Below are 20,316 nucleotides of genomic sequence, written 5' to 3'. Positions count from 1 at the left end.
ACACTCTGCCATACAGCCTCACCGCATATTGCTAATCTTATTTAAGCCTCCACTTTCCCTACACATGCCCTATGATCCAGTCAAAATCATACAGTCATTGCTTTCCAAAATATGACCCACAATTTCTCATCTCCATGTCATAATAGTCCAGTGATGAAAATTCATATCATGAGTGCTACAGATCTCCCCTCCCCTGCCCATGGCAGATCTTGTTAATTAATCATCACAGACTTTCCCACTGAGCTGGCATACAGTATCTCTACATAGTGCTACTCACTGCCACTACCAATAAACTGGAACTGGCACTTACGGTGAAACTAACTTGCCAATCCTGTAATAGTCCTTTCACCTAGTTGGCCTTTACTCCAGGTCCTCTCTTCTTGAATTTGTTCCCACCAATTGAGGTTCACTTCAAATGCTCCCTCCTCTGTTGCACTTTCCACATGAAATTTTCTAAGTACATTACATGGCTCTTACAATTCTACTTCATTTGGCCTCGTTTGGTTACTTGTGTGCTGTCCTCTGCCCTTTTGGGTCATAAGTGTATTAAGGCAGCAAAAGTAGTAAAGAGTTCAGATTCTAGAGCCAGACTACATTAGCTCAAATCCTGGCTCTGTCCTAACTAGCTGTCAGCCCTTGAGCAAGTTGTTTAATATCTTTGAGCTATAGTGCCCTCATCTGTAAAATGGGCATAATAATTGGATCTACTGCAGAAAGTTGTGAGAATTCTATAAGAAAATGGGAGTCAAGTGCTTAGCCAAGTGCCACACACATATTTAGTCTTAAAAATGTTACATATTTCTCAAAACATAAACATAGAGTTACCATATGGCCCAGCAGTTCCACTCCTAGGTGTATATGCTCAAGAAAATGGAAAATATAGGTTCACACAAAAACTTGTACATGAATGTTCATAGCAGCATTATTCATAATAGCCAAAAATTGGAAACAGCCCAAATGTCTATCAGCTAATGAAGGTTGAACAAAATGCCGTATATCCACACAATGGATTATTATTTAACCATAAAAAGGAGTGTGTACTGATACATGCTACAATAAAGATGAACTTTGAAAACATTATATTAAAAGAAACAAGCCAGTCACAAAAGACTACATATTGTATGATTCCATTTATATGAAATGTCCAGAATAGGCAAATCCATAGAGACAGAAAGTAGGTTAGTGGTTGACAGGGGCTGGGGGAATGGGAAATGGGGAGTGACTACTTAGTGAGTACAGGGCTTCTTTTGGGGGCCATGAAAATGTTCTATAATTAGATAGTGGTGTTGGTTGCACAACATTGTAAATATACTGTAAGTTCCTGTGTTGTACCCTTTAAAATGGTTAATATGGTAAATTTTGTTATGTAAATTTTATCTCAGTTAAAAGATGTTTTTTATATTACCATTCATTCTTATGTCCCCCAGAGCACTTAAGGAGATATCATTAGGACAGTGATTTTTTTTTTTTTCAGGAAAAGATATGTAATATGGTCTTAAATGCAAAGAGGAAACATTTGAGTAACCTCTGTTATTCAAATTATCATGATTACGATTTCCATACAGGACAAACCATAGATAAAATGATTATTTTTCTGTAGAAATTCCAAGAATAGACTAGGCCCAAATAAAAACAAGAGTTTTCACAATCTTGGGATTACACTTGGCTGAAATGCAACTCAGCAAAAAACAGAAATGGGGAACTTAAAAAAAGAACTACAAATAGCCAATGAGTGTGCAAAAATATGCTAATTAAAAAAATAAGGGGTTCCTTTTTTTTTTTTTTTTTGACATAGGGTCTCACTCTGTCACCGAGGCTGGAGTGCAGTGGCTGGAACACAGTTCACTGCATCCTTGACCTCCTGGACTCAAACAATCCTCCCATCTCAGCCTCCCAAGTAGCTGAGACAACAGGTGTGTGCCACCACACCTGACTAATTTTTGTATTTTGTAGAGACAGAGTTTCGTCATGTTGCCCAGGCTGGTCTTGAACATCTGGGCTCAAGTGATCCCCTTGCCTCAGCCTCCCAAAGTGCTGGGATTACAGGCATGAACCACTACACATAACCAAGAGGCTATTTTTAAACCATTTTCTTAAAATGTTTATGTCCACTATTTGAAAAGGGACAATGCTTGTGATTTATCATTATATGGAGGTGGACATATACATTTATAATCCTTTCTGGAAGATCATTTGATAACCTGTATAATACATACATATGTGTATGGATGGGAGAAGGCCTGGAATGATGTACTGCAAGTGGTGAACTAGGAAGTGGAATTAGGCATTTTTCTTCTCTTTCCTTATCTCCTAATTTTTCTATAATAAATATAAATATTGCTTTTGTAATGGAAAATAATAGAAGTATTTCTTAACTTTTCAAAAAGTCATTTGAAAGTAGAGGGGGAGTCAGTTCACTTTGTTGAAGTCAACTTGTTATTTTTTAAAAACCGAAGAATAAACTGGAACTTTTTTTGAGACAGAGTCTCACTCTGTCACTCAGGCTGGAGTGCAGTGGCGTGCGCACTCACTGCAGCCTCGATCTCCCAGGCTCAAGCAATCCTCCCACCTCAGTCTCCCAAGTAGCTGGAACTATAGGCATGTGACACCATGTCCCACTAATTTTTCTGTTTTTTTTTGTAGAGATGAGAGTCTCACTATGTTGCCTAGGTTGGTCTCGAACTCCTGGTATCAAGCAATCCTCATGCCTCAGCCTCCCAAAGTGGTGGGATTACAGGTGTGAGCCACCACACTCATCCTTAACTTTTTTGATATATGTAGAAAATGATAAGTAAAATACAGAAATAACTGAAGAGGCATTAAATATGTAATTAGAGAATGATCATGAAATATCTTTATAAATCAGCAACACGAAAGTGCAATAGTTAAGTTCCTGAAAATGGATGAGGCAATAATCTCTTAAGTTTAAGAACAGAGCCGGGCGCGGTGGCTCAAGCCTGTAATCCCAGCACTTTGGGAGGCCGAGACGGGCGGATCACGAGGTCAGGAGATCGAGACCATCCTGGTTAACACGGTGAAACCCCGTCTCTACTAAAAAATACAAAAAATTAGCCGGGCGAGGTGGTGGGCGCCTGTAGTCCCAGCTACTCGGGAGGCTGAGGCAGGAGAATGGCGGGAACCCGGGAGGCGGAGCTTGCAGTGAGCTGAGATCCGGCCACTGCACTCCAGCCCGGGCGACAGAGCGAGACTCTGTCTCAAAAAAAAAAAAAAAAAAAAAAAAAAGTTTAAGAACAGAGTCTCCACACTTATTGAAGTGAATTATTACTAAATTGCCTTCTAAAATGGTTATTCCGGTAGTGAGCAGAAAGTGCCCTTTTCACCATACCCTTCCCAGCACTGAATGTGTCATTATTTTTTTCACTTTGTCAATCTAACTGACAAAACAAAACAAAACAAAACAAAAAAACTTATTTAAATTTTTATCATTTTGATTGCTAGTGAAGCTGAACATTTTCTGAGGTTTACTAATTGGCTATTTTTATTTCTTCTTTTGTGAATCATCTATGTCTTATATCTGTTTTTTAACTGATCTTTTTTCTTGTTGATTTGTTTTAGTACTTTAAAGAGTAAAGATCTCTATCCTTTATCTGTCATATATGTTGCAAATATTTTCCCAATTTGTCATTTGCTTTAATAGTGTCTTACCATGTCTGAAAATGTTTAATTTTGATAAGGTCAAATTTATCCATCTCTACATGTATAATTTTTCTTTTGCTTTTGTTATTAGAGACTTCTTCTTCACTCCAGGAGAAGATATTATCCACACATATTTTCTTCTCGTTCTTTTGTAGGGTCATTTTTTCATTTAATTCTTAAAGTCATCTGGAATTTATTTTGTAAGTAAGATGTGAGAGTGGCAACAAACTTTTTAAAATGTAGTTTTACAACATTATACATTATAACAGACTCTATACAAAGAAAATATTCGCAATATTAAATGTGTCCAAAAAAATCATTAACTTAATACAACAGAATTTCCTGACATAAGTATTTAAACGATTCTACAGAGTTCATTTTTAAAAGTCTTGGGCTTTGTGCAAACTTACGTTAACAGTTTTAAAAAGTCCTTTTACTTATTTTACTAATAAACTTCTATATTATTTGGATGTCTTACAAGGGTACAAATTGCACTGCTATTTAAAAATTGCAATTTTCTTTTTTAAAAAGAAAGAAAAAAGTATACCTTTTATTTCCTGAAAAGGTGATACTATATGTCAGAGTCAGATCTTGAATTTCACCTTTTCATGACTGAAAGAGAACAAAAGAATCTCTTCATAAGTCATAGGGTATGAATCATAAGTGCAGTTACTGAATGATTAAGTAAATTCAAATACTAAGGGGTAAAGTGGAAATCCTATTGGATAGAAACCAGAAACCTCAGTTGCAGTGCTCCTCCTGATTCACTTACTAAATTTCCTTGTAACTCAGGAAACCCGAAATGTTTCCTTAATTAATATATCTCTTCTTCAGAGCTCAGCTGTTATTTCAGTGTGCATAAATTCTCAAAGGCCCATTGAAGGGAGGGGAATACCAGAGGTAAATGGTTTGGGAATAACACATATGTCATTTTACTGCTAATGAGATTGAAATAGAAATGTATTTTAAGAAACTTAACCTTCCTTTCAATTTCCACAATGTCTGAACAAACTTTCTTTTCTCTTTTTCCATAGTTTAGCTTCTTGAGATGTTAACTGTATACAGAAATGCTCACAAAAAGATGCATACTCCGTAAATTGATGTTACTAACATTCATGCAAATACATACAGAATAACATTGATGTAGGTAACCACATGCTTGCTCACAAGAGTATGTATCATCAGGTTTATCTGTAGCATGTTGATGACATGGACTAACAGAATCAGGTAATCAGCACATTTAGGAAGATCATTTATGACTAAAGACTTCTGAGTCCACAGTTGGTAAGGAGCCTTTTGCCCAACGCTATCTAGGCCCTTGGGCTCTGCAATATAAATGTCCTGGAATAGTTTGACCAAAAATGATGAATAGGAGGATTTATTTATTAATTCATTCAGTAAGTATTAATTTAGCATCTGCCAGGTCCTGAGGAAAGCAATTATGTTGAACCATATGAAATTGCTGATATTTGGCTGTTTTTTTATTTACATAAGTGACAATTTCATATGATTAAACCTAAGAAAATTATAGAAACTTCTTACGGAAAGAAAACAAGAAAACGTTGAGAATCATAAGAAAAAAAAAAATTTGAAGTAATGACTTAGAAGAAATAAGAGGGAAGGAAAAGAGACAGAAACATAAAATTGTGAAATAGGAAAAAAGGAACATACAAACAAAAATAGAAGAAAATAAGAAAAGCATATAACGATAAAAACTGGTACCATATTAAGAATTAATTTAATTTATTCAGTATTTATTGTGTCTATATAAACAATCTCACAGTAGATTCAATACATCCCTCAAAATAAAGAAAAGGCATCGTTCTCTTTAAAGATGAAAAACAGGGCTAGGCATGGTGGCTCATGTCTGTAATTCCAGCACTTTGGGAGGCCAAGTTGGGAGGATCACTTGAAGCCAGGTGTTTGAGGCCAGCCTGTCCAACATGGTGAAACCTTGTCTCTAAAAAAGAAAAAAAGAAAAAGAAAAAAGGATGAAAGACAAATCAATATTTGTCTGGGCATAGTGCCTCAGACAATAGTGCCTCAGAAGATAGGCTGGGCATAGTGCCTCATGCCTGTAATCCCAGCACTTTGGGAGGCCAAGGCGGGTGGATCACCTGAGATCAGGAATTCGAGACCAGCCTGACCAACATGGCAAAACCCCATCTCTACTAAAAATACAAAAATTAGCCAGGCATGGTGGTGGGCATCTGTAATCCCAGCTACCTGGGGGGCTAAGGCAGGAGAATCACTTGAACCCAGGAGGTGGAGGTAGCAGTGAGCCAAGATCATGCCATTACATTCCAGCCTTGACAACAGAGCGAGACTCTGTCTCAAAAATAAATAAATAAATAAATTCTGAAGATAAAGAGAAAATTAAAAAAAAATTGAGGCAGTGGCAGAGCTAAAACAGGGAAATAATAGTAGATATACTACAAGAAAGATGTATAAATTCAATACAAACCCAAGAAAAACATAGCAAAATTAGAAAGAAATAAAGTAGAAGTTCTGATAACAGAAAAATTCTGCAATAATGTCACCTGATAACACAGAAATCAAATCAAATTATCAGCGTACAGAGGCCAATTATGGTAAATCTAAAAAAAAAAAAAAAAAAAAAAAACCTTTTTAAAACAGAATCTTGCTCTATCGCCCAAGCTGGAGTGCAGTGGTGCAATCATAACTCAGTGCAACCCTGACCTCCTGGGCCCAAGTGATCCTCCCACCTCAGCCTCCCTGAAAATGTTTTTTTCTTTTTTTTTTTTAGAGTAGTAGTGCATTTATTTTATAATTATTTTACAAGTGTTAGTAATTACAATAATAAACAGAAGGTATTTTAAACCATTTTATAACATTTTATGTGTATATTTATTTAAATCTCAAGCAAAGGTTCATCACACAATTTAACAAAATTCTTCTAAATTACACCCACCCCAAATTACAGCAACTTAGAAACTCGAAGGAAAAAGTAAACAAATGAGTAAACAAAATTTGAATATAAATCATACCATGCCCAGGAATATATAGAAGTTTTCAACTTACAAACATTTTAGTCCAAATTGTTGCCTTTGCAATGAGGCAATCCCATTGGAAAACAGTTTACTTTTTTATTCTAACATTTAAATTTATAAACTAATGCCTGAGTATTTATTATCTGCCCAGGACAATTATAATTATGGATGTTGCAAACCATTTAACATATTTTCTTTATTATTATTATTATTATACTTTAAGTTCTAGGGTGCATGTGCACAACATGCAGGTTTTTTACATATGTATACATCTGCCATGTTGGTGTGCTGCACCCATTAATTCGTCATTTACATTAGGTATATCTCCTAATGCTATCCCTCCCCCCTCTCCCCACCCCACGTCAGGCCCCAGTGTGTGATGTTCCCCATCCTGTGTCCAAGTGTTTTCATTGTTCAGTTCCCTCCTATGAGTGAGAACATAAGGTGTTTGGTTTTCTGTCCTTGTGATAGTTTACTCAGAATGATGGTTTCCAGCTTCATTCATGTACCTACACAGGACATGAACTCATCCTTTTTTTATGGCTACATAGTATTCCATGGTGTATATGTGCCACATTTTCTTAATCCAGTCTATCATTGACGGACATTTGAGTTGGTTCCAAGTCTTTGCTATTGTGAATAGTGCCACAATAAACATAGGTGTGCATGTGTCTTTATAGCAGCATGATTTATAATCCTTTGGGTATATGCCCAGTAATGGGATGGCTGGGTCAAATGGTATTTCTTGTTCTAGATCCTTGAGAAATTGCCACACTGTCTTCCACAATGGTTGAACTAGTTTACAGATCCACCAACAGTGTAAAAGCATTCCTATTTCTCCACATCCTCTCCAGCTCCTGCTGTTTCCTGATCTTTTAATGATTGCCATTCTAACTGGTGTGAGATGGTATCTCATTGTGGTTTTGATTTGCATTTCTCTGATGGCCAGTGATGATGAGCATTTTTTCATGTGTTTGTTGGCTGTATGAATGTCTTCTTTTGAGAAATGTCTGTTCTATCCTTTGCCCACTTTTTGATGGGGTTGTTTGATTTTTTCTTGTAAATTTGTTTAAGTTCTTTGTAGATTCTAGATATTAGCCCTTTGTCAGATGGGTAGATTGTAAAACTTTTCTCCCATTCTGTAGGTTACCTGTTCACTCTGATGGTAGTTTCTTTTGCTGTGCAGAAGCTCTTCAGTTTAATTAGATCCCATTTGTCAATTTTGGCTTTTGTTGCCATTGTTTTTGGTGTTTTAGACATGAAGTCCTTGCCCATGCCTATGTCCTGAATGGTATTGCCTAGGTTTTCTTCTAGGGTTTTTGTGGTTTTAGGTCTAACATTTAGGTCTTTAATCCATCTTGAATTAATTTTTGTATAAGGTGTAAGGAAGGGATCCAGTTTCAGCTTTCTACATATGGCTAGCCAGTTTTCCCAGCACCATTTATTAAATAGGAATCCTTTCCCCATTTCTTGTTTTTGTCAGGTTTGTCAAAGATCAGATGGTTGTAGATGTGTGGTATTACTTCTTAGGGCTCTGTTCTGTTGCATTGGTCTTTATCTCTGTTTTGGTACCAGTACCATGCTGTTTTGGTTACGGTAGCCTTGTAGTATAGTTTGAAGTCAGGTAGCGTGATGCCTCCAGCTTTGTTCTTTTTGCTTAGGATTGTTTTGCCAATGAGGGCTCTTTTTTGGTTCCACATGAACTTTAAAGTAGTTTTTCCAGTTCTGTGAAGAAAGTCATTGGTAGCTTGATGGGGATGGCACTGAATCTATAAATTACCTTGGGCAGTAAGACCATTTTCATGAGATTGATTCTTTCTATCCATGAGCATGGAATGTTCTTCCATTTGTTTGTGTCCTCTTTTATTTTGTTGAGCAGTGGTTTGTAGTTCTTCTTGAAGAGGTCCTTCACATCCCTTGTAAGTTAGATTCCTAGGTATTTTATTCTCTTTGAAGCAATTGTGAATGGGAGTTCACTCATGATTTGGCTCTCTGTTTGTCTGTTATTGGTGTATAGGAATGCTTGTGATTTTTGCACATTGATTTGTATCCTGAGACTTTGCTGAAGTTGCTCATCAGCTTAAGGAGATTTTGGGCTGAGATGATGGGTTTTTCTAAATATGCAATCATGTCATCCGCAAACAGGGACAATTTGACTTCCTCTTTTCCTAATTGAATACCCTTTATTTCTTTCTCCTGCCTGATTGCCCTGGCCAGAACTTCCAACACTATGTTGAATAGGAGTGGTGAGAGAGGGCATCCCTGTCTTGTGCCAGTTTTCAAAGGGAATGCTTCCAGTTTTTCCCCATTCAGTATGATATTGGCTGTGGGTTTGTCATAAATACCTCTTATTATTTTGAGATACGTCCCATCAATACCTAATTTATTGAGTTTTTAGCATGAAGGGCTGTTGAATTTTGTCAAAGGCATTTTCTGCATCTATTGAGATAATCATGTGGTTTTTGTCTTTGGTTCTGTTTATATGATGGCTTATATTTATTGATTTGCATATGTTGAACCAGCCTTGCATCCCAGGGATGAAGCCCACTTGATCATGGTGGATAAGTTTTTTGATGTGCTGCTGGATTCAGTTTGCCAGTATTTTATTGAGGATTTTTGCATCGATGTTCATCAGGGATATTGGTCTAAAATTCTCTTTTTTTGTTGTGTCTCTGCCAGCCTTTGGTATCAGGATGATGTTGGCCTCATAACATGAGTTAGGGAGGATTCCCTCTTTTTCTATTGATTGGAATAGTTTCAGAAGGAATGGTACCAGCTCCTCTTTGTACCTCTGGTAGAATTCGGCTGTGAATCCTTCTGGTCCTGGACTTTTTTTGGTTGGTAGGCTATTAATTATTGCCTCAATTTCAGAACCTGTTGTTGGTCTATTCAGGGATTCAGCTTCTTCCTGGTTTATTTTTGGGAGTGTGTACGTGTCCAATAATTTATCCATTTCTTCTAGATTTTCTAGTTTATTTGCATAGAGGTGTTTATAGTATTCTCTGATGGTAGTTTGTATTTCTGTGGGATCGGTGGTGATATCCCCTTTATCATTTTTTATTGTGTCTATTTGGTTCTTCTCTCTTTTCTTCTTTATTAGTCTTGCTAGTGGTCTATCAATTTTGTTGATCTTTTTTTAAAAAAAACAGTTCCTGGATTCGTTGATTCTTTGGAAGGTGTTTTATATCTCTATCTCCTTCAGTTCTGCTGTGATCTTAGTTATTTCTTGTCTTCTGCTAGCTTTTGAATGTGTGTGCTCTTGCTTCTCTAGTTCTTTTAATTGTGATGTTAGGGTGTCAATTTTAGATCTTTCCTGCTTTCTCTTGTGGGCATTTAGTGCTATACATTTCCATCTATACACTACTTTAAATGTGTCCCAGAGATTCCGGTACATTGTATCTTTGTTCTTATTGGTTTTAAAGAACATCTTTATTTCTGCCTTCATTTCGTTATGTACCCAGTAGTCATTCAGGAGCAGGTTGTTCAGTTTCCATGTAGTTGAGCAGTTTTGAGTGAGTTTCTTAATCCTGAGTTCTAGTTTGATTGCACTGTGGTCTGAGAGACAGTTTGTTATAATTTCTGTTCTTTTACATTTGCTGAGGAGTGCTTTACTTCCAACTATGTGGTCAATTTTGAAATAAGTGTGATGCAATGCTGAGAAGAATGTATATTCTGTTGATTTGGGGTGGAGAGTTCTGTAGATGTCTATTAGGTCCACTTGGTGCAGAGTTGAGTTCAATTCCTGGATATCCTTGTTAACTTTCTGACTCGTTGATCTGTCTAATGTTGACAGTGGGGTGTTAAAGTCTCCCATTATTATTGTGTGGGAGTCTAAGTCTCTTTGTAGGTCTCTAAGGACCTGCTTTATGAATCTGGGTGCTCCTGTATTGGGTGCATATATATTTAGGATAGTTAGCTCTTCTTGTTGAATCTGAAAATTTTGTTTGTTTGTTTTTGTTTTGCTTTGTTTTGTTTTGAGACAGTCCAGCTCTGTTGCCCAGACTAGAGTGCAGTGGCACAATCTCGGCTCACTGCAACCTCCACCTCCCAGGTTCACGTGATTCTCCTGCCTCAGCCTCCAGAGTAGCTGGGATTACAAGCATGCATTACCACGCCCAGCTAATTTTTGTATTTTTAGTGGAGATGGGGTTTCACCATTTTGACCAGTCTGGTCTCGAACTCCTGACCTCAAGTGATCCGCCTGCTTCAGATTCCTAAAGTGTTAGGATTACAGGCATGAACCACCGTGCCTGGCCCCTAAAAATGTTTTCATATCTCTTTTGTCACATAGAGATTTCCCATTAACTTCCCATTTTATATAATTGTGAGTGAGCAATTTATAAAATATATAATTTGTGTTTAAGATAAATTCTAAAATTTTTATTTTTATATGACTGATTTCCTTTTATATAACATACAAATTATATAAAAAGCAAGTAATTCAAGACTATCCAGAGTGAGAAAGAATAATTAGAACATTACGTAAATAGAATTTTAGAACAGGAAGGAATCTTAGAGTTCATGCAGACCAAACTCACAATGTCTCAGAAGAGGCAGAGAGAATTCAGAGAAGTGACTTGTTCAAAGTCATCTAGTTAGAGAGAAGCAGACTTAGGATTAGAACTTATTTATTGTTTCATTCACTTAACAATCAGGAAGTCCTGCTACATGCCAGCCAAGTGAGGTACTAAGCAGCAAAAATACAAACATGGGTAAATTTCGCTCCTTGGCTCTCAAGGGACTGTCAGGATTGAAATGTCGACGGTGGGTAAGGAACATCCATAAACTTTACTAAAGCCATCAGTAAGCATCAGTAAAAGAAACCATGCTTTAAAATCCACATTTTATACTTCAAAAGTCAGTTAAGCCTGGTGCCGTGGCTCATGCCTGTAATCCCAGCACTTGGGGAGGTCAAGGCAGGAAGATCACTTGAACCCAGGAATTCCAGGCCAGCCTGAGCAACATGGCAAAACCCCTGTCTCTACAAACAATACAAAAATTAGCCAGGTGTGATGGCATATGCCTGAGGTCCCAGCTACTCTGAAGGCTGAGGCAGGAGGATCATTTGAGCCCAGGAGGTTAAGGCTGCAGTGAGCCATGAAACTGCCACTACACTCCAGCCTCGGCGATAGAGTGAGACCCTGTCTCCAAAAAAGCAAAACAAAACAAAACTCTCAGTTCACACTTCATTTGAGAGTGTCAAGCCAGGGCAGTACATAAAATAATAAAGGAGAATCCTTCACCAAAGGAGGATACACAGATCCTGGTTGGTATATTTCCTAATAGAACTTCCATGTAATGTGTGTCTTTCAGTCAGTACCAACAACATTAACACTTCATTATTGTCTTTCTCTGATGCAGATTTTTTTTTTTTTCTGAGATGGAGTTTCATTCTTGTTGCACAGGCTGGAGTGCAATGGTGCCATCTCGACTCACCACAACCTCCACCTTCCAGGTTCAAGCAATTCTCCTGCCTCAGTCACCCAAGTAGCTGGGATTATAGGCATGCGCCACCACGCCCAGCTAATTTTGTATTTTTAGTAGAGATAGGGTTTCTCCATGTTGGCCAGGATGGTCTCGAACTCCCGACCTCAGGTAATCCGCCTTCCTCGCCTCCAAAAGTGCTGGGATTACAGGCATGAGCTACCACGCTCGGCCTCTGATGCAGAATTAATCAATGATTCTTAAACACTGTCAATTGCATGGCTAGAAATGCATAATTTGTTTAAACTTCTTTTTCACATGTTGTGTTTGGAAAGTACGGTTTTGCAATTGATGCCAAATAATCTTTGCTTAGAATATCATGATTACCTGAATATGAGTTTACAAAAAAATAGGCCAAAAATTGTGTGGCACTCAGAAAGCAAGACTATGATGAGAAAATAAGGCTGATAAGTGTATAATAGGTGTAAAAATGCCAACATCAGTACAGAGTGACAGTTCTGTGGCCAGCCATGACACAAGTCCCTGTCACAGGTCCCTGGGGGCAGCTCCAGTGCACTCAAAGAGCTATGAAGATTACTATATTTTCAGCATGACACGTAGGCCTTATTATTACTCACAGTGTGACATGAAATCAGATGATCCCTCACAGTGTTCTTTTATTTAATTTTTTCATTGTTAACAATCATTGTTCTTAAATGGTAGAATTAAATAAAAGTTCTGTTCAAAAGTGTCCTTAAAGGGCTTTAAGCAAATGTTTAAAATAAAATTCTTAACCCCTTTACCGATTTGTTGAATCTGAAAATACCTGCATATAGATATATAATCAACCTGGAACAGTAGGAGTCTTTCATTTCTCACTTGCTGAGTATACTGAGATAAACTAAAACAGCAAACAATTGATGTTTTAATGTTGAAATGTCAAGGCTAAAATGTCACGGAAACAGCAAGTTCAATAAAGTTGCATCTCCTGAAGAGGCTAATGATAGTCATCGATGTGTCTTTAAGGATGTGGATGTGACTTTACTTACAGAGCTTCATGGCTGCAACCTTAACATCTCCTGTCACAGTCCTTGAGTCCACCCTCATGCCCACACAGTAAAATGAGTTTTCATTTCATTCTTGAATTCACACAGGTAAGTGGGTGGGTATGTGCTCAAATTCAGAGATGCATTATCACATTAATCCAAGTCCATTAATCTCATTGCTCTGATTTTTTTCTTCTTTCCTCTGAAACTAAGTAAGTCTTTACCTGCTGCCCTTTATCGCTTGATAACAACTCAAAAAGAAAAAAGAAAAAAAAAGGCACTGGAGTCAAGAACCAGGCTACTACTTGGCCGATGACTATTCATTTACTTCATGCTTCAGTATCCCTCTTTGTAAAATGAGAATTATAATATCTAGCCCAACTCCACAGGTAACCAGAATAAGAAAAACACTATCTGTGAGAACACTAAAAATGCTTTGGAAGAAAGGCATAAGAATATTATAACATTATTATTATTATTATTATTATTATTATTATTATTATTGTTGAGATGGAGTTTTGTTCTTGTTGCCCAGGCTGGAGTGCAATGGCGCTCTGCAACCTCTGCCTCCCAGGTTCAAGCGATTCTCCTGCCTCAGCCTCCCGAGTAGCTGGAATTACAGGTGCCCACCACCATGCCCAGCTAATTTTTTTGTATTTTTAGTAGAGACGGGGTTTCACTATGTTGGCCAGGCTGGTCTCGAACTCCTGACCTCATGATCTGCCCGCCTAGGCCTCCCAAAGTTCTGGGGTTACAGGTGTGAGCCACCATGCCCGACCAAGAATATTATAACTTTAAATAGCAGATGGCACAAAATAAAATGAATACAGCAAGGAAATAATAGAAGAAATCAGCTATCTTGGGCACTGTTGTTACTGGTTTTTCTCATTTCTCTCTTTGCCATCTAACCTCAAAATATCTTGCAGCTCCATAGTGACTGAGGTTTGTGTGCATGCTGCCAAATGCTGTAACATTCTCTAGGACTCAATGTTACAGGGAAACACACAGGGATGTAATATACTACTGAGAAACAGACTTTCATTTCTCTGTCTGCCTCCCTCTCTGTCTATAAACTCTGATGTTTGATGTAAGCACAAGGCCTCATTTGTTTTGGTCCAAATATCCAGATATGTGGGCGGACTCATTCTACCAAGGAATGTCATCAAAGTTCACAACTGCTGATTCCATAGCATGAGGCATTTGACCATTGGCCTCTCCCCAAAGTAGTGGGAAATGAAGTACTTTTCTTACCTGAAAATAAATTGCTTTCTCTCCATTAAAATGTATTCAGCATGAACGACGTAGAAAGCACTCCCCTGGGTACTATGGAGGATGCAAAAATGAGTAAGTCAGTTCTTGCACTTGATGAGAATTTTACAGGCCCACATTCTCAGACACAGGTCTCAGCCAGATTAAGTTCTCCTCCATAACAGAGGCTGTGGTGTCCATCTCCCCACCAGGAGGGCTCAGTGCTGTAGCTTGACTCAATGAATAAACAGGAAAATGGGTGTTCTAGTGAAAATGTTTCCTATTCTTGTGTTCAACCACAATAAACCATGTCTGGCCTCTTCATAGTCTGATCTCAATTGCTTGAATAAGAGGGAGGGAAGAATCCATCATAGAAATAGTTTAGACCATGAGGCAGACAAATGGAAAGTGAAGAGGGAGGGATTGGAAGAAGGAAAAGGAAAAGCACTGCCTAGAAGGAATCAGTGAAAACAAAATTTCTGCAGAAAACTTAAGAATTCAGTTGATTATCAATAATCATAATAAAATAGACAATATCCTTTGGGAGGAGAAAAACAGAATTTGGTAAAAATTGAATTAGTCAAAATTTGAGGCCAGGAACGGTGGTTCATGCCTGTAAACCCAGCACTTTGGGAGGCCGAGGTGGGCGGATCACCTGAGGTCACGAATTTGAGAACAGCCTGGCCAACATGGTGAAACCCCCTCTCTCCTAAATGTACAAAAAATTAGCCAGGCATGGTGGTGGACGCCCGTAATCCCAGCTACTCAGGAGGCTGAGGCAGGAGAATCGCTTGAACCCAGGAGGTGGAGGTTACAGTGAGCTGAGATTGTGCCACTGTACTCCAGCCTGGGTGACAGAGCAAGACTCTCTCTCAAGAAAAAAAAAGAAAAAATTGAAGGAGGAAAAATGTTTCCCTTGGCCCCCATCAAGTGTCAGGTCACTTTGACCAAAGCATAAATCGTGTTTCAAAGAATTGTTAAGCATGTTCTTTGGATAAAGAAGGTTGTGACCATCACCTGGCATAGGTCCTCTGTCCACCTGCTGCATTTATTACTTGATGCAGCAGTTCTTGAAGTCTTTAATCAAGACCTTTTTACACTCTTTTACATTATCGAGAACCCCAAAGAACTTTCACTTATGTGAATTGCATTTAATGATATTTATTATCTAACATTAAAACTGAGAAATTTTCAAAATATTATTTGAAATCAAGACAACATAGCATACTTTTTGTTATGTTTATGCATAGACTCAAGGAAAAGATCAAGATTTCAAGATAATTATTTGAGAAAAATGAGGTTATAGCTATCCTAGTAGATATGAACAAAGAGAACTAATCAAAGTGCAAAAGCAGTAGCCAAGAGAGTTGGTGGACACCTGTAGTTCCAGTTACTCTGGAGGATGAGACAGGAGGATCTCTTGAGCCCAGGAGTTTAAGGAGCCAGTCAGGGCAACAAAGTGAGACTCCCTACTCTGAAAAAGAAAAAAAGAAAAGAAAAAAATTAAGTTCAGAAGTACTGATAATGAATTTTATTAATCTCTATAAATCTACATAAATCTCTATAAAATGTACATACTGATACTTTAAACATACTGCTATGGAAAATACTAGAAAATACAAGCACGCGCACTCAGGTATTCTATTAGGAGACAGAGTGATGACGTTATTCACGTCAAATAGTCCCTGGAAATTTCCACTGTACACTCTTGAGAGAATGAAAGTGAAAATGGCAAATCATGTATTGTTACTATAATGGAAATAGTTTTGCTCTTAGAGACCCCTGGAAAAGATCTTGGAGACATCCCAGACCTGGTAGACCACCATTGGAGAACCAATGTAATCAATTACTTGTAAGTCCATTCCCATTTCTTATCACGCATAAAGGGTATTTTGTCTGATGAATATCTTGTCCTCGTCCCCGGACCACCCTTTTGAGAACAGTTGACCTAAGGTAACCACAGGACTCCTGGCCCAGTGGGACCCAAAGCGAAAAGCCCTGGACTCGCCGAGGGCGCTCTGCTTAGGACTGAGAACCGAAATGCTCCCTGAATTAGGAGCATTGAGAACGCCGAGTGCAGACAGAAATCGAAAAGCAGCTACCCGCGCCGCCAAGGCGGGGCCAGAATTGGCGGCAGGCGGCTGGCCCGCCTGGGGCTGGGGCAGAAGTTGGGGCGGCTGAGAGCGCAGCCTGGGCTGCGGGGAGACGCCGGCCCACTGCCCGCTCGCTCGCCGCAGGTAGGCCCGGCCCCCGGGAGGTGGGGCGCGGCCAGGTGTCCCCAGGTAGCCGCCTCCTCCCTTCCTCCGTCGGCCGCCTCCCCGGACCGAGGCAGGACGTCGCGCCGCGCTTCTTCCCCGGGCGCCCCTCTGCGGACCCCAGGCGCTTCCCGGGTTTGAGCGCTGAGGCCACCCAGACCCTGCGGAGAGCCAGGCCCGGAGCGTCGCCGAGATTTGAGGGCGCCGGAGACCTAGGGCCTGGCGGCCGAAGGAATCGCCCCAAGACGAGCCTCTGGCCCGGGGGCTGCTGGAGCATGTGCAGGGGGACACAGGTACGAGGCTTGGTGGCGGGACCTCGGCGGAGTGGGGGTTACCGGGAGGGGCCACCTCGGCGGACTGGGTTGGATTCCAACACATAGCCGAGGGTTGCCTGCGGCGACAGGTGCCCCATCAGCCCTCGGCAGGGTCCCAGGGCGCGGCGTTTGTCCCAGGCGCTCTCGGGGGCTGCTTTCTGGGCGTGCGTTGGGTCCCGGCGACCGAAACTGCGCGCCGGCGCTCTTGTGCCTAGGTTTTGAGTACAACAGGTTGGTGATTCAGTTCGACAGAAACTCAAAGTGCTGAGCTAGGGGCCTTTTTTAATGTGTTTTTTTGTTTGTTTTAGTCTGTTTGACAGTTGCCAGACTATGTTTACATTTCTGGTTCTACTCAGCCAACTGCCCACAGCTACCCTGGGGTTTCCTCATTGCACAAGAGGTCCAAAGGCTTCTAAGCATGCGGGAGAAGAAGGTAAGCACGAAAACGTCCCTGGAACCTGGAGCCGCGTAGCACAGATCTCAGTGAGAAAGTGCAGTATTTGAAATTACATACCCCCATCAATCATAGAAATACTAAAATATCCTTTAGTTTAATTTGTGGTATATTTGGCAAAGTTGTGGTTTTTTATGTTCTTTAACTGCAATTTGTAGAATTTGATTTCTGTGAGTTTCCTTTAATAAGTATATATGTAAGACCTCGTTTGTGGTTAATTGAACGGAAAACCTATTTCAGCTTCTGAAAATCAGTGAGTGACGTTTCTCTAGATGAAGCTGTGTGGCGATTATAATAAGCGTAATTACTTGTTCTTCCTGGAAGGGCGAACGGGGTAGTCCAGGATCTAGTCTGGACTTGTTGTGAGACCCTGGGCGAGATAACTTAATCCCGTTTGGCTTGAATGTCTTCATCTGTAAAAGTGATGGGGGTGGGGCGTAAAATGATCTCTGAGGTCCTTTTTGACTTCAGATGGTCTAGTTGTCTAGATAAAAGCAGCTAGTTGAGAAAAGATGAGGTTTGGGGCTTGCTAACTTAGAAGTCCACAGTTTTTAGGTTTCAGATCATTAACAGTTTGTTTCCTGCCTATATTTTAAAAGCCTAACCTCGTAAAACCAGAAAAGAAAAAAAAAAAAAAAAAGAGCCTCTAGCTCTCAGCATCCTTCTCCCTGACTATTCATGGTGTTTCCCCACCCAATGCCAGTACTGGATTCACGTCCCCACACGTTCCTGTCTCTTATCCCTTCTCATCAGATCCGATTCTCAGCTCATTTTCATTTGAGAAGGATCTGTTACACTAATACTCCTAACTGACTTTATTAATGATTAATACAGCCGTGTGTGTGTGTGTGTGTGTGTGTGTGTATGTGTTGAGATAGAACAATCCATTAGCCCAAAAGTATGAAACTCTGATGACAGAATTCTAAGCAACTGGATAGGCTAGCTAGAGGGATAGGGAAAGATTTTGGAAGAAGATCCTTTTTAGTCCCTCTCAAGCTGCACCGTATATGTAAGTCCACTTAGAATATTGCACTTTTGGCCGGGCGCGGTGGCTCACGCCTGTAATCCCAGCACTTTGGGAGGCCGACGCGGGTGGATCACGAGGTCAGGAGATCGAGACCATCCTGGCTAACACAGTGAAACCCCGTCTCTACTAAAACCGGGCGTGGTGGCTGGCACCCGTAGTCCCAGCTACTCGGGAGGCTGAGGCAGGAGAATGGGGTGAACCCAGGAGGCGGAGCTTGCAGTGAGCCCAGATCGCACCACTGCCCTCCAGCCTGGGCGACATATTGCACTTTTAAGATTCCATACTCAGATGCTCTTCCCTAAAATGATTGTAAGTGCAATCATTCATTCACATGACACAGGTATAAGAGACACTGTCGCCGGCATGGTGGCTCATGCCTGTAATCCTAGCACTTTGGGAGGCCGAGGTGGGTGGATCACCTGTGATCAGGAGTTCGAGACCAGCCTGGCCAACATAGTGAAACCCCGTCTCTACCAAAAATACAAAAATTAGCCTTGCGTGGTGGCACGTACCTATAATCTCAGCTACCTGGGAGGCGGAGGCTGCAGTGAGCTGAGATCGTGCCACTGCACTCCAGCCTGGGTGACAGAGTGAGACTCCATCTCAAAATATAAAAATAAATAAATAAATAAATAAATAAATAAATAAATAAAAGACAGTCTCAAGGACACCACAAGCTATGGAAGGAATTTAGAGATCATACTTGAGTGTGGAGGGCTGGAGATGTCTATGGAAATGTGAATGAGGGATCCGACACGTTTGAAAAGACAGATTGTTCAGTCAGTCACCACTTTATGAACACATGCTAAGTGCCAGGCCCTATGCTGTTGGTGGAGACATAGAAATGAAAGACTGCAATCTCTGCCCTGGAGGACATCTTCATCTGGTTGCAGGAGGCAGGGTGTTTATTAAACAGATGATCTCCATCAACTGTATAACAGAAGCCAGAACAGAGAACTGAGAGCAGAGGAAAGAGTGAGTAGCAGTAACTCGACCTCAAGAGAGTTGCATGGCAGAGAAGTCAATGCCTTCCATCTGCAAATGGGCTATAATAAATGGAGATATGAAGAGTAACTGGAAATAGAGGACCTTTGGCGAAATTCTTTTTTTTTTTTTTTTTTTCTGGAAATGGAGTCTCACTTTGTCTCCCAGGCTGGAGTGCAGTGGCACAATCACAGCTCACTGCAACCTCTGCCTCCTGGATTCAATCAATTCTCCTGCCTCAGCCTCCCGAGTATCTGGGATTTACAAGTGCGTGCCACTGTGCCCAGTTAATTATTTTGTATTTTTAGTGAGACGGAGTTTCACCATGTTAGCCAGGCTGGTCTTGAACTCCTGACCTCGGGTGATCCGCCCACCTCAGCCTCCCAAAGGGCTGGGATTACAGGCGTGAGCTACCATGCCTGGCCCTAAATTTTGATAAAGCATGAGGGTGGAGTTAAAATGACTAAAAAGGAGCTTATTTAGAAAACACGAGGAGATAAAGGAGAGGAGGAGAATGGAATATCTGGGTTGGTGAATTTATAGCAGCGAAATGCACAGACAGCCTCTTAGGATAGTCTAAGACAGGAAAGATAAAGAAGGGTAGAGAATCTAAGGAAGCAGAGCCAAGGCCATTGCATCCTCCAGCCATGGTCAAGGGGAAAATAGGAGCTCTTGCTGAAAGCCAAGGGTGTTTCAAGGGCAGGGAAGTTCACTTCCTTTCCATTAAAAGCAAGTTCAGGCTTACTTAGAATCCAGTAGCAAAAGACAGTATTTCTCCTGAGATCATAAGGGATGCAGGGAAAAATCTGATCTGGCACTAAAGGTCAGTCAGTGACAGAATCAGAACTTGCACACTCAGGGAAGTGGCAAACAGCAGCCCCTGGAAGGCACATTTA

At 40.3% G+C, this 20,316-nt stretch overlaps 2 protein-coding genes across 4 annotated transcripts in view; one reads left to right on the top strand and one right to left on the bottom strand.

The window, feature by feature from the left end:
• Nucleotides 1–5,399: 5,399 nt before the first annotated feature.
• LOC135967037 (uncharacterized) lies at nucleotides 5,400–17,148 on the bottom strand. 3 transcript variants are annotated; one of them, XR_010580840.2, is made up of 4 exons: nucleotides 16,977–17,148; nucleotides 15,765–15,860; nucleotides 14,390–14,461; nucleotides 5,400–5,617 (listed from the first exon to the last, which is right to left on the bottom strand). XR_010580840.2 is itself a non-coding variant. In XM_074013993.1 (2 exons), the coding sequence occupies exon 1, from the start codon at nucleotides 17,017–17,019 to the stop codon at nucleotides 16,261–16,263; it is 759 nt and encodes a 252-aa protein (XP_073870094.1). In that variant the 5' UTR covers nucleotides 17,020–17,148; the 3' UTR covers nucleotides 15,791–15,860; nucleotides 16,198–16,260. The 3 variants fall into 3 exon arrangements, 1 of the variants encoding a protein (XP_073870094.1); XR_012423346.1 differs by lacking the exons at nucleotides 14,390–14,461; nucleotides 15,765–15,860; nucleotides 16,977–17,148 and adding an exon at nucleotides 13,142–13,230; XM_074013993.1 differs by lacking the exons at nucleotides 5,400–5,617; nucleotides 14,390–14,461 and having other exon boundaries at nucleotides 15,791–15,860; nucleotides 16,198–17,148.
• Nucleotides 16,550–20,316, top strand: part of PRRG4 (proline rich and Gla domain 4) — a 21,897-nt gene continuing 18,130 nt past the window's right edge. The window contains exons 1-2 of the mRNA XM_005578266.5: nucleotides 16,550–16,934; nucleotides 17,264–17,388. Coding sequence (XP_005578323.1) covers nucleotides 17,286–17,388 — 103 coding nt within the window. The 5' untranslated portion in view covers nucleotides 16,550–16,934; nucleotides 17,264–17,285. The remainder of the gene's footprint in view (nucleotides 16,935–17,263; nucleotides 17,389–20,316) is intronic.

Source organism: Macaca fascicularis, chromosome 14, assembly GCF_037993035.2.
Source record: "Macaca fascicularis isolate 582-1 chromosome 14, T2T-MFA8v1.1".
Lineage (NCBI taxonomy): Eukaryota > Metazoa > Chordata > Mammalia > Primates > Cercopithecidae > Macaca > Macaca fascicularis.
This window is presented reverse-complemented; position numbering and strand designations above follow the sequence as displayed.